At 42.6% G+C, this 14,497-nt stretch overlaps 1 protein-coding gene across 4 annotated transcripts in view; it reads left to right on the top strand.

Moving 5' to 3' along the window:
* The first annotated feature begins 1,000 nt into the window (after nucleotides 1–1,000).
* The window catches only part of etv6 (ETS variant transcription factor 6), a 34,486-nt gene continuing 20,989 nt past the window's right edge, over nucleotides 1,001–14,497 (top strand). For 2 of the 4 annotated variants that reach the window (XM_084049939.1, XM_084049938.1), the window contains exons 1-2: nucleotides 1,001–1,444; nucleotides 3,403–3,529. In XM_084049939.1, the coding sequence (XP_083906065.1) occupies nucleotides 1,346–1,444; nucleotides 3,403–3,529 (226 nt within the window). In that variant the 5' untranslated portion in view covers nucleotides 1,001–1,345. Of the gene's footprint in view, nucleotides 1,445–3,399; nucleotides 3,530–14,497 lie in introns of all 4 variants that reach the window. The other 2 variants (XM_084049941.1, XM_084049940.1) reach the window with 2 other exon arrangements.

Raw genomic sequence — 14,497 nt, 5'->3', positions numbered from 1 at the left:
TGTCACACCATCTTCATCATCTTCATCATCTACCATCATCATCCTCATCTGACGACGACGTAATCATCACTATCCACCAATAGCAGGAGGACACCTCTAACGGCTGGACGCTCGATGTATCTTCAATGATGTCATATGTTTATGTTACTGGACGCTGTTAAAGTCCAGGGCTTTCTCTGTTTAACGGCAGAGAGAGGCGACGACCGATGATGCGTGAACCTGTGATACTGTAACCTACCCACTCTCTCTGTCTGAATACAAGATATTTCATTACATCCAATGGCTGCCTGTGTCCTGAGTCTGGTTTTTCTTTATCGCCTTTTATGAAAATGTTCTAATACTTATATAAATATCGATGTGATGTACTGCCATGTATCGATATCTATATATCTGGTTGATAAGGAAAAAACCTACTTTAACAGGTTCCATTTGTACACTCTCTTTGAAAATAGCCGATCTGCAAGCTCGTTGTGAGCTTGGAGATCTGCTATTTTCAACACAAAAAAAATATCTTGAAAAAATTTGGAATATTTTTTAAACATTTTAACAACATTGACAAATCTGGTACGGGGGTCCCTGGCATGAAATATTTTCAGATGGGGGTCCGCAGAGTTACATTAACATTGATTTTACAATATTAATTGGGGTCCTAGAGATATAAATGTCATTAAATGGGGGTCTGTAGCCTAATGCATGTCAAACTGGGGGTCCTTGAAATTAAAATGGTTGAAAATCACTGCTAGAAAAATTCTCTTATGGGGGTCCTTGGCATATCTTTTCAAATGGGGGTCAAATATGTGTCAATTTGGGGGTCCTTGACATGATAAAAGTTTGAGAACCATCGCTCAACTAGCTCCTGCATTTACTTCCATTGTCGCATCAGGCGCTATTGTACCATTTGGGTTTGCAACTTGATCAGCAATTTCCTGCTTTGGGTTTCCCTTTAAGGGGGCAGGGCCCGATGCTGGGAATTCACGTCATTTCGCCGTTTACACATCCATCCAAATCAATGAGCAACACGGAGAGATGTCCGTCGTTCTCTCTGTCTTCCAGGAAGGGATTAACCAGCGCGGTGCCGAGATGTAGTCTGGATGGATGGAAACAAAGAAGTTTCACTTCAATGATGAACTGAACATGATCAATGCCAAGATCGATCCGTGGCTGAACAAATAACTCCAACTTCCAAATTTACGCGAAGGAGCCCAAAGTCAGTGACGGGTGTGTGTGTGTGTGTGTGTGTGTGTGTGTGTGTGTGTGTGTGTGTGTGTGTGTGGGTGGTTTATTATTTCACAGAGGAAAAAAAGGGGAAAAAGCAAAGTGGAAGAACTTCCCCCAGGAAGAGATCATGTCCGAATCCTCTTCGATTTCAACAAAGGTAACCTTTCTCTTTCTGATACTAGAGAATAGATGTTGTTTTTGTTGGCGGAGAGGAGACCGAGATCAGGTACTGTACACTGTTGCTGCGTTGATAGCAAGGGGTTGCCATGTCTGCTTGTTATAAGCGACTTTGGGCTTGTTTTTCTGTTAAAGTTGCTTGTAAATATTGGTTAGTTGTTGCGGGTTGCGTTTTTTTGGGGGCCTTGTTTTTAAAGTGTAGTTGTTTATTTTGGGCTGGTTTCCTAATGTTGTTTAAACCAGTGGTTCTCAAACATTTTCATGGCAAGGACCCCTAAATTAATTGGTATTTGTCTGCAGACCCTCATCTGAAAATATTGTATGCCAGGGACCTAGGGATTGAAGTTGTTAAAATGTTTCAAAAACTATTCCACATTTGTCACTTTTCCCCTCAATTTCTGGGGAAAATAGCAGATCTGCAAGCTCATGCGACGCGTTGTGAGCTTGCAGATCGGCTATTTTCAAATAGCCTATAGCCTATGTACAGTACAAGTTCTCATGTGGCTATAGTTGTCGCTTCTTTTGAGCTTGTTTTCATAGACCTGGCCGCTTATTTCTCTCCCAAAACCTGGCAACGCTGGTTGATAGCGCGATTTGTTGTCAGTCATCTGTTGCTGAAGGGGGTTCGTCATGCTGTTGTAGCAGCAGAGAGACACTTCAGTGACATTATTATAGTCCAAAATATGTTATATCATATCCCATGCATGGGTCAAAGCCATACTTACTCATACATGTATGTTTTAGGTGTACTGCATTTGAAATAAATAGTGACTGGCTGCTACATAGTTATTACTACATTATTACTACATAGTTAATAATGTAATGGCATATGAATGATTGCATATTGAGTAACGACTGTAGGGGTTATCATTATCACTATAGAATAACTGGATAATACATGTGTAATAGTGTATTTTCTTCAGTGGTTGTGGGAGATTTCCATGCTCCTGTGTTGGTTGCAAACCGCCTTGTTGTGAGAGATCACTTTCCATTTCAAACAGGAGAAGTCTGGGGTCAAAATACCAATATTGCATACAACATCCACCCCCCCCCCCCCCCCTCATGTCCTCCTAAATGCACTTTAGCCCGTTTCCATGAACATGACTCAAAACTAAAAGCTCATAAATATGACAAGGCCACTGCCTTTTTTTGTTGGGCAATTGAGTTTGAGTGTAATGGCTTGCAGTCAAAGGGGCAGGAAAACTACCCACTGTTTAAAAGATAATAGAAAGATTAGAATAACATTGTTTTAATTACGACGGGGAGTTCCCGGTGCTTGATTTACTAGTCTATAAGTGTCTTTAGTGGTGGATCGCCCATGACCTTCAAGCTTGTATTGTATAGAGAAAGAAATGCATCTTCTGAAGCCATACAACACAAAATGCTGTGCACATCGATGCATGCTACAAAATGTCTTCTAAATCCTAACTGTTTTTTGAAAGAAAGTATGTTACTATGTCAGTGGTTCCCAAACTTTTTCATGTCAAGGACCCCCAAAAGGCATATGAATTTAGCCAGCGGACCCCCATCTCAAAATGTTTGATTCCAGGGACCCCCCCAGAAGGAAAAGACTTGAGTTACAAATGTTCGCTTGAAAAAAAAATATCTATTCAAAGATTTGCACACATTTTTTACGATTTTTCAAAAATAGCAGATCTACAAGCTCGTAGCGTGGCACTCGGTGCCGCGCTATGAGCTTGTAGATCTGCTATTTTTGAATAGCCAAAGTGTAAAATAATGCTTTTTTAGCTCAAATCTAGAATTAGAAAACAAGCTGTTTAGCCGTTGCTCCACCAGAAGAAGCCTCCAGCTTTGTGGAATGCACCGTACGCCCTCATTGCTTTACTTGCAGCGTGATGAAATCAAGGTTAGCGACAGTGTGCTTTTTTTTCTCCCCCCGAACCAAAGGAGAGAGAGGAGACACTGGGCTTGTTTGGGTTGAGGCCTGGCGAGTTGTGGAAGGTTTGTGTGAGGCATGCTTTGTGTCTCTGTGTCTATTCATAGCAGGAGAGGAGCTCTTTCAGTCCTTCCGCAAGCCCCCTGCCAAACTCCACTTCCTCCCCCGTCCATGCTCCCGCGGCGAGGCCAGCCAGCCGAATGGAGGACGAGCCTGCCAGGCTGCCCGCACACCTGCGTGAGTAACACACACACACACACACACACACACACGTCACACACGCACGCACGCGCGCACACACAGTGACCTCCCATTCACATACTGTACAGTAGGAGAGTACAGATTATTATTGTTTTTAGCATTCTTTCTACATCCATGTAAACCCTTTTTTATGCTACGTTTTATAGAGATGTTTGAAAAATAATCGGCACGATATCGAGTTGAGCTCAAATCGCGACGGCGTGGACACAGACAGCGTGGACACTTGACTGTATTAACACGTGCGAGCCTTGTCATGCATCACCGTCTTGCCTGTGAGGCGTTGAAGCAGGACACACAGGGGTCAGCGACCTTTAGACTATAGTATAGACACTTTCAATGGAGCAGAACTGATAGACCTTGCTGCATTTAGATAGCCAGCATTGTGATACAAAGGATTAAAGCATTGCAGACCAATGAAGAGTGTGCATCAAAATCTGTCGTAGTGTGATTTATGCCTCATCAGAGTTTAGGGCATGAGAAAAAGAGCATCATGACAAAATCTGCACGCACACGTGCAACCTTACACAATAAGGCCTGGAACGCATCTGTGTTCATTTTTAGATTTGAGCTAAGAAGCATTATTTTACACTTTGGCTATTCAAAAATAGCAGATATACAAGCTCATAGCGCGGCACCGAGTGCCGCGCTATGAGCTTGTATGTCTGCTATTCTTTTTTGTGCAAATTTGTGCAAATCTTTGAATATATATATTTTTTTTTAAAGCGAACGTTTTAAACTCAAATCCCCAGAAGCAAAGATTTGAGTTACAAATGTTCGCTTTAAAAAATCTTAGATATTCAAAGATTTACACACATTTTCACGATAAAAATAAATAAATAGCAGATCTACAAGCTCACAGCGCTGCACTCGGTGCCGCGCTATGATTGTGTTCTTTTATAATAGCCCCAAAAAAATCTTAAAATGACACAGATGCATGCTTCCCGGTCTTAATGGGTTATAAACACGAACAGCGATAGAACAGGTCGACAAACAGGGCTATAAAAGAAGCGGACAAGATACTATCTCCTGTTCCTTTTTCATTTCAACATTACGCCAGAAGAACACCTGCACTTTGTTCTCTCCGGTTCCACTTTTTGTTTTGTGTCACTCGCTCCAGTCCTTTACACAGAGTGAAGAATGGACTGGAAGCTTAGATAGATGCCAAGAGAGGAAGGAAGGAGGGAAGGAACTGGAAGGGTCAAGGAAATGAGGCAACACGGCGGTGACGGCGGTGTGCTGACAGGTGGGGGGGGGGGGGGGCTGGCTTCAGGTCTGAACTGGTCATTGCCTTTTTTTTTTTATTGTTTAGCCAATGGGAGAACAGGCGGGGCTGGACTCCTGCCAAAGAGTTGTTTGAAGAGTACCCGGCCGGGCCAGGGCTCCTCCAACAAAGAAACCATCAATATTTAACCCAGCGTTTAAACGTGCGGCGAGTTCAGCGCTTCTTGACACTTTAAAAAAAAATTGGCAGTCTTACGCTGGATGTGTGTAGTGTAGGGCTCAGTGCACCGTAGGGCCGCGCACGTGGATGTGTGAAGGGAAGGAAAAAAAAAAGAACACAGGAAATTCCCCCCTAGCCCACTTCCCCTTTTTGCATTGTCAGAGAAAAAGGAAGAGAGCTCAACAGGTCCGTCCGCGTTCGTTTTTCCTGCTAAGTTGTCTGACGGGGTTCAGCTAGCTCACCTCTTGAACTCTTTACTCCTTTTATTTTCACATTCATTATTCATATCAGAGTTGGACTCTTATTGGCCATCATTATACGATGTGTTCCCAGTGATTTACAAAGCAGGTGATTGCCGATAATCCAAAATGGTGATCAAACACCATTTTCTCTTCCCTCACAGACAGATTGTAACATGCCTCTCCCCTTTTTTTTGCACACAACTCAAAAAACACCTTCTGTATAAATGCATCGGCTTGTGTGTATTGAGAGACAAGCCATCCATTAACCCCGCATTCAAAGAGAATTTTGTCCTGGGGGAAGGGAAGGAAGAGAGAGAGAGAGAGAGAGAGAGAGAGGGAGAGCGAGAGAAAAAAGAAAGAAAAAGAGAGAGGGAGGAAATTGCAGTGTGGGCAGAAATCCGCCTTCTCCATTTCCTGAGGAGGAAGTGGATTAGATCGGGGGTGGGGTAGGGTGTGTGTGCGCGCGTGTGTGTGTGTGTGTGTGTGTGTGTGTGTGTGTGTGTGTGTGTGTGTGTGTGTGTGTGTGTGTGTGTGTGTGTGTGTGTGTGTGTGTGTGTGTGAAGGGGGTGTTGCTGCCTGCCTGCTCCTCACTCTTAAAGAATGCTTCTTTGCTCAGTATTTAACCCTCTCTGCTACCTCTGCTCAACACACAAGGAGAGAGCAGCATTTCAGTGGCGTGAAATCTCATCATTTTGTCCCACGGAATATTGTATGTCCCGTTGAAGACGAACTGTCTCACTGCTGGGAGTCAAAACAAGTGTGTCTTCTTTTTGTTGTGCTGTGACTTACAGTGAGTGACAGACAAAATTTGAACCATTATGTTGTACTTTGGCTATTCAAAAATAGCAGATCTACAAGCTCATAGTGCAGCACTATGAGCTTGTAGATCTGCTATTTTTGAAAAAACATGAACATTTGTGCACATCTTTTTTTTTATATATCATTTTATATATATATATATATATATATATATATATATATATATATATATATATATATATATATTTCGTCCCTGGAACGAAATATTATGAGATGGGGGGCCAAATTCATAGCATTTTGGGGGTCCTTGACATGAAAAAGTTTGAGAACCACTGATATTATAGCAACATGAGTGTTTCAGAAAACTGTTAGGATTTAGAGGACATTAGTAGAATTGGCCTCAGGTCTTAATGGGTTAAGAGTGGTATGTATGGAATGGCTTTCCTGACACTCGGACAGTCTCATACAGTCAGTGCTGAAGGTCAGAGATTTGGAACGGTTGCACAGGGACGGGCCATTTGATTGAACATTCAATATATGTACTGCATAGGTTGCCATCTGTACCCACAATTGGTCAACCTACTGCAAATAGCAAACTTGTTCTGTACAGTGTTAAAATCAAAGTCCATGTTTACACGTTCAGAGTTAAACATGGCCTAGTGTTTACTTCCAACAAGGGACTCGGCAAATTACGCAATCGACGATATAAATGCAAATACATACGCAGGCTGTTGACAAATAAGCTGAAGTCCTACACAAATCACGGGGTCTACTTAGTCATTTTGGGGTCTAATACTGGGGATATACTCTAGTTATGAATGAATAGCCGTGTCTCTACAAGACGAGAAATGTCTCACTGGGTGATTAATAAAATAAAATAAAAAGCCTGTCCATGGAAACATGGCTGGCTGGTTTCCGCGTGCGTGCGTGGGTGCGTGCGTGCGTGCGTGTTTGCATGTGCATGTGTGTGTGCGTGTGTGTGCGTGTGTGTGTGTGTGTGTGTGTGTGTGCGCGTGCGTGCGTCCATGTGTGCAGTCATTGTGTGTGGCTGCTCACAGCTGGGTTTGTGCTGTGCATGCTTGTACGAGTGGGTGGATGAGAGTGAGAATCATATGTCTTTGTGTAAATCATGCCAGAGTTAGTGTAGCTGTATGCTTGTGTTTTCATCCATATATGTCTGTGTGTGTGTGTGTGTGTGTGTGTGTGTGTGTGTGTGTGTGTGTGTGTGTGTGTGTGTGTGTGTGTGTGTGTGTGTGTATTTTATATATATACACACACACATACACATACACAATATTGTATCACATCGTCCGTGTTGGGCAGAAAGTAACCTTGTATTTCCATAGCGCATCTTTTTTTGTCTTCCTAAATTAAGGTCATATGACAGTGTCATGCAAAAGTAGTGCATATAGCTGATCTACAAGTTCAGAGCATGTGGCAGTGCAACATGTTGTGAACTTGTAGATCAGCTATTTTCACTATTTTTTAAAACATCTTGAAATATTTGTGACAGTCTTTGTCTCCCCATTAACATGGGGTTGCCAGGTTGAAAGGGTTTAAGTCTGTTTTCTAAACATTTAACAAGTAATTAAGCCATTCAATCCGGGAACGCAGCTGTGTCATGATTTCTTTCGCTATTCAAAAATCAGATATACAAGCTCACTTGTAGATCTGCTATTTTTGAAAAATCTTGAAAATGTGTACAAATCTTTAAATATATATATTTTTTAAGTGAACATTTGTAACCCAAATACATATCTAAAAATGTTTTCTAAATCCGAACAGTACGTTGCTATGTGGTGCTCCAACTTTTCCATGTCAAGGACCCCCAAAATGATATGCATTTGGCTGCGGACCCCCATCAAGTAGGGAATTCCTTTACGAAAAAACACAAGCATGTTGAATATGGAGATACGAGGTTTCTGCCCGACAGCAACGATATAATTGCATGATATCTATGGCAGCATTTCCCCATGAGCATCCTTTACTCTGTCCTACTGTATGTGGTAGCAATATAACACCATATTCTAGAGCAGTGGTTCTCAACCTTTTCAGGCTGCGACCCCCAAAAATAATCATATTTGAACTGGGGACCCCCCAACATAATCATGTTTGAACTGGGGACCCCCCAACATAATCATGTTTGAACTGGGGACCCCCCAACATAATCATATTTGAACTGGGGACCCCCCAACATAATCATGTTTGAACTGGGGACCCCCCAACATAATCATATTTGAACTGGGGACCCCCCAACATAATCATATTTGAACTGGGGACCCCCCAACATAATCATGTTTGAACTGGGGACCCCCCAACATAATCATGTTTGAACTGGGGACCCCCCAACATAATCATATTTGAACTGGGGACCCCCCAACATAATCATGTTTGAACTGGGGACCCCCCAACATAATCATATTTGAACTGGGGACCCCCCAACATAATCATATTTGAACTGGGGACCCCCCAACATAATCATATTTGAACTGGGGACCCCCCCACCCAGACAAGCACTTGGAATTGTAGGCGTTGATGCATTACATTTAGTTTGACTATGTTCCACAGATAAATATTGTGAAAATAGCAGATCTACAAGCTCACAACGTCTCGCAGCGCGAGGCGTTGTGAGCTTGGACCCCCCCAAAATCATGTGGCGACCCCCTGGGGGTCCCGACTCACAGGTTGAGAACCACTGTTCTAGAGGTAGAAATGATGTGTGTGTGTGTGCGCGAGCGTGCGTGCGTGTGCGTATGTGTGAGAGAGAGAGTGAGCATTTGCACGTTGAAGTCTTTCTGAGGGGAAATTTCCTGCCCCTGGAAGCAGCTCTTGTCCTCAGGAATTTCCTGAGTGGGCAGACGGCGCTTCCTGAATAAATGTTGTTGTTGTTTTTTTTTTCTTTCTCGACTCCCTCTCTCTCTCTCTCTCTCTCTCTCTTTCTCCTCTGAAAGGGAAACTGTTCTGCCAACGACCAAACGGAGAGCGCCCTCCCCCCTCTTCCTGTTCACAACGCACTCCGCATGTCATCCTAAATTGGGGGTTTAACTCAACAACTTTTACATTTTTATGTTTTTTTCGTTTGACACCCCTGTGCGTCGGGCATTAATCCATTAAGACCGGGGACGCATCTGTGTCATTTTTAGATTTGAGCTAAAAAGCATTATTTTACATTTTGGCTATTCAAAAATAGCAGATCTACAAGCTCATAGTGCCGCGCTATGAGCTTGTAGATCTGCTATTTTTGAAAAATCGAAAAAATGTGTGCAAATCTTTGAATATATATATTTTTAAAGCGAACATTTGTAACTCAAATCTTTGCTTGTGGGGGTCCCTGGGACAAAATAATTTGCTTCTGGGGGTCCGCGGTAAAATACATATATATTTTGGGGTCATTGACATGAAAAAGTTTGAGAACCTCTGACTTAGCAACATAAGTTTATTCAAAAATACTGTTGGGATTTAAAAGACATTTTGTAGAATCAGAACATCAGGCCTGAATGGGTTAAACAATTATATATTCAAAGATTTGCACATTTAATTATTCTTTTTTTAATAGCAGATCTGCAAGCTCATAGCGTGGCACCGCGAGTGCTGTGCTATGAGCTTGTATATCTGCTATTTTTGAATAGCCAAAGTATAAAAAAATTGTTTAAGTGGTTACATAGATGCGTTCCCGGTTTTAATGGGTTAATGGGGTTAAATCAGAGTAACTCCTGATTTAGCTCAACAAAGAGGTTGACCATTTTCATCCTCTTGAATGAATTTGATAATATAACAGAATGAGCTGCTCAGGGCTGAACTATAAAAACTGCTCGAGTCGATACAGAACAAGTAACATGAGTTTGAACTGTTGGAACGAGATAACCTTATCTCACTTTGTGTTGTAAACAAGCCACACTTGTACAGTAAATTTGCAATACACTGTATTGTGTTACATTTCAGTTTAGAGATGAATGTTCTCTGCAGTGCACAGCAGCCTTCGGATCTAGAGTGAACACAATCTCTTTGAAGCTCCTGTATTTAAAACAGGAAAAAGTAGTAGTTTGACACTGAATTCAGGAACTAACCTACAAGAGTCAGCTTGCTCCCTGCTGTGTGAACAACACGCAATCAAAAAACAGGTCGTGCTACTTCCTGGCCCCGTAAAAAAAGATTCCTTTTGATTGATGATCTTTTTTATGTTTTGTTTTGACTGGATGAAGTCCAGTTCTGCAGAACTTGAACAGACACGTGCGTTGCCTGACTGTTGGAGGAAGCGGGTGAATGGATAAACCGTGATGGACGGACAGGGGAGGGGGGGGGGGGGGGGGGTTTCCACAGACTAAAGAGTAAAAAGTTATTGTTTTTGTATCGAATTGGATTTTGCCCCGGCTGGCTGTGCCCACCTGGGGGCAAACGCACAAAAGGTAGAGAAGGAGTGGGGGGGAATGAGTGGCAGTAACACACAGGAGGAGATAAACGGAGCACTAGCCAAGGAAATGTGTAGCTGTCAGTGGTGGAAAAAGTACTCAAATGTTTTACTTAGGCAAAAGTATCAATATTGCATTGTAGAAGTACTCCGTTACAAGTAAAAGTCCGGGAATTCAAAATTTACTTGAGTAAAAGTGCAAAAGTATTGGTATCAAAATGTACTTAAAGTACCAAAAGTAAAGGTACTAAAATATTCGAAAATAGCAGATCTACAAGCTCACAACGCGTCGCGATGCGACGCGTTGTGAGCTTGTAGATCTGCTATTTTCAAATAGTCTATGTATAAAATAGGGCTAAAGTGGTTAATGTATGTTTCATAATATCATAATTTATATCTGAAAAAAAAACGAGTAACTAAAGTTTTCAAATAATTGTAGTGGAGTAAAAGTACAATATTTGCCTCTGAGGTGTAATGGAGTAGAAGTAAAAGTATTGGAAATTGGAAATACCCAAGTAAAGTACAAATACCTCAAAATTGTACTTAAGTACAGTACTTGAGTAAATGTACTTAGTTACTTTCCACCACTGTGTAGCTGTCATAAGCACATGTCCCCGAGTAGGTGTCAAAAGATCAGGGCCAACCCTCCCAACCAAACTCCCTCTGCTCCCTCACCTCTCCTTTCTCCTGCTTTGGCGCAGAGAAAGAAAAGCCTTTCTCTTATGAGAAAGCAGCACCGATATCCGCCTACTTCTGCTTGAAGAGAAAAGGCAAACATTTACTGAGGAGCTGAATGACTAAGGAGCCTTGAGTTCGGGAGAGCAAAGTCCCAATAACACTGATGCTGGCAGCCACCCTTTCTTTTCTTTTGTTGGCTTTGCACCTGGAATTGGCACAGATAAAACGTCGAGACTCCAGCACTCTATTTCGCCGTGTATGCGCGTCGATTATACACTTTCAAATTGTATTTATTTGATGGGTGTAATGTTTTAACCCATTGAAGACCGGGAACGCATCTATGTCATTCTAGATTTCTTTGGCTGTTCAAAAATAGCAGATCTACAAGCTCGTAGCGCGGCATATGATATGCTATTTTTGAAAAATCTTGAAAATGTGTGAAAATCTTTGAACATTTTTTTACTCAAATCTTTGCTTCTGGGGGTCCCTGGAACTAAATATTTTGAGATGGGGGGGGGGGGGGTCTACAGCCAAAAACATATCATTTTGGCGCTTCTTGACATGAAAAGGTTTGAGAACCACTGATATTATAGCAGCAACATGAGTTTTTAAGAAAACTGTTAGGATTTAGAAGACATTTGTAGAATCCCCCAGAAGCAAAGATTTGAGTTACAAATGTTTGCTTTAAAAAAAATATCTACAAGCTCTACGAGCTCTACGACAATATCTACGAGCTTGCAGATATTTTTTGCTATTTTTGAATAGCCAAAGACATTTAAAAATGACACAGATTCTTTCCCGGTCTAAATGGGTTAATACGAAAATTGTAATACAGGTTTGAATAAATCTGTTTTTTGAAATAGTTTTTGAAATTGACCATTTAAATATCTACCCTTAACGTCTACTACGGTCTCACTCTGCCTCTTGATTTCGAGAGCCATTTAGACAACAGAATGTTTGTAAAACAAAAAACTTCGTTCCACTGACACTCAGGATTTAGCCTCGTATGCATACTGATTAATATGGACTCGGCTTGTGCCTGCCATCTACCTGCAGTGCTGTAGGTGAGGACCGTATTAGACTATCAGACCTTGATGTTGGAGTGGAAGAGAGAGAGGGGGGAGGACGGGGGGGGGGGCTTCTGTACAACGAAAAGAGAAACAAGATACCAGTGATCTCATCTTCTGCTTTCCTCCATTCATCCCGAGCGCGTAGGTTCAGGAGTTGCCTTGGCAACATTGTGCACCTTTTGTGTGTGTGTGTGTGTGTGTGTGTGTGTGTGTGTGTCTGTTTGAGTGAGCACGTACTGTATGAGAGCGAGCTAGCTTTTGCTGGAGTGGGTGACTGAGAATCCACAGAGTGAAAATTATGTGTCATCACGAGAGGATTAGGAGTCCATGGTTTAGTCAAGGGCCCGGGATCCAGCAGTCATGCTTGAGGTCACTTCATTCAGTACACACACACACACACACACACACACACACACACACACACACACACACACACACACACACACACACACACACACACACACACACACACACACACACACACACACACACACACACACACACACACACACACACACACACACACACACACACACACACACACACAGAGAGAGAGCTACACCCATGGTGAGACAGAACCTTGAGATGCACTCCCAACAAAAACATGGATGTATGACAATGGAAGCTGACATTGATTTTCTTCTCTTTTCTACCCTGCAACAACAACGGTTACACTTTCCCTCACTAAAGGACGGGAAGTAGAGCGCTGGTTGTGGAGGTAGAAAAAGATCAATTGCTCTGCAAAATGATTGCATTCCATATTCTTAAATGAACAGAATACAGAGAGGTACAGAAATGTCTGTCTGTGTGTCTCCACAGTCGGATTTATACGTCATCGTACGGAAATGTCCCGCGCCGAAAATAGACGATCTACAAGCTCACACTTTGGGGGGCGTATCTACTACTCTAAGGAGCGAGCTAAATCTTTAGCGTGTGCTAACATTTAAAGAGTGCAGCTGGCCCCGGTCAGGCCGAACAATTTACTATGACCTCCCATTCAAATCATGGCAAAATGCAATTAGCCAATTAGACTAGCGGAGGTGCTAATATGAATCCATATGTAGGTCAGTGTGGTTTGGGCCGCGCTCCGAGACATGGAATCAGAGGGGGAAAGTAGGAAGAGGAAAGTTACATTTTCTCCTCATGAGCTGGAATTTCTGAGGAAGCAAGCAAAAACACGAAAATCTTAAAAGGGTGCAATTATCCTTTTTATCCATTCGAGGTAATCTTTTCCTCCACAACGACAATATGACATGACTTGGCAATTGAGCCTTTTTAATCACATCACTTTCTGGCATCTCAAAGATAGTAATTCTATGATGGAATATTCTCTGTTTCCAAACAACGCAGCGGCCATTGTCAGAGTCGCTGCACTTACTTCTCCTCGGCGTAAGATAAGCCTGATTGAGTTCAAATTTGTATTCGCAATGCGCGACACGCCATGCATTTAAGTATAAATTAAACATCACAGTACGATGCGCACTTTCAGTTGAGTAAATAGGGCGAAGTCGTCAATTTGAATAGTCAGTCACCTATCGTATCGCCACTGCTTGAAAGCATATTAATGAGGCACAATAAACCTCTGCCCAGTCACAACCTGGCTACCACAGGTATAACAGCTTATGTGCACAGGTTGATAGATCAGCAGCAGTTGTTTTTATTAAATGTGTTGACCTTTGTTCAGAAATGAATTCAATTCAAACCACAGAATTCATAACCAACTATTATTACATGGTGGACTATGCTGTGATGCTGGTGTGATGCAGTAGTCAATAACTACACCTGATCAGTATCATCTCTTTGACCCACAGAGGCCTTGTGTAGAACCGATGAACAGTATGATGGATTAAGTATGAACACAGAACGAGTGTCCATTTCTCTTTCTGTCAGCTTGCTCTTCTCTCTGTCGCTCTCTCTATTTTGTCTTCATCTGCATTTCCCATCTAATTTTTTACCTCCTCTACCTGCCTCCCTTCACGTCTCCTCATCCTCCTGCAACACTTCAGGCCCTGTTATCTATCCTTTCACTCCCCATGCTGCTTTTTCTCTCCTCTCCATTTCCGTTCCTCCCCCTCTCTCCTCATCCCTCCGTTTTGCTGCTGACTGTTGATTAAGCGTGCGGCGTCACTCCCTAACCTTACCGCAGGAAGTTTCCTGTGCTGAAATGGAGCCCGCACTGGATTGCTTCCTGCCAAAGTGCGTTGTGGGACACGTTTTTGTTTGGGCCCCCCCCTTCTTCCTTCTTGTCCTCCTCCTCCTCCTCATCCCTCCTCCTCCTCCTTCCCCTCGTTACTTCCTCTCCTCCGTTGGGTCTTGTGTGCAGATGGCCGGGTCCGGCAGAGACCG

This window comes from Gymnoscopelus microlampas (assembly GCF_963454915.1).
Source record: "Gymnoscopelus microlampas genome assembly, chromosome: 23".
NCBI lineage: Eukaryota > Metazoa > Chordata > Actinopteri > Myctophiformes > Myctophidae > Gymnoscopelus > Gymnoscopelus microlampas.
Note: the sequence above shows the minus strand (reverse complement) of the source record. Positions and strands in the feature narration are given on the sequence as shown.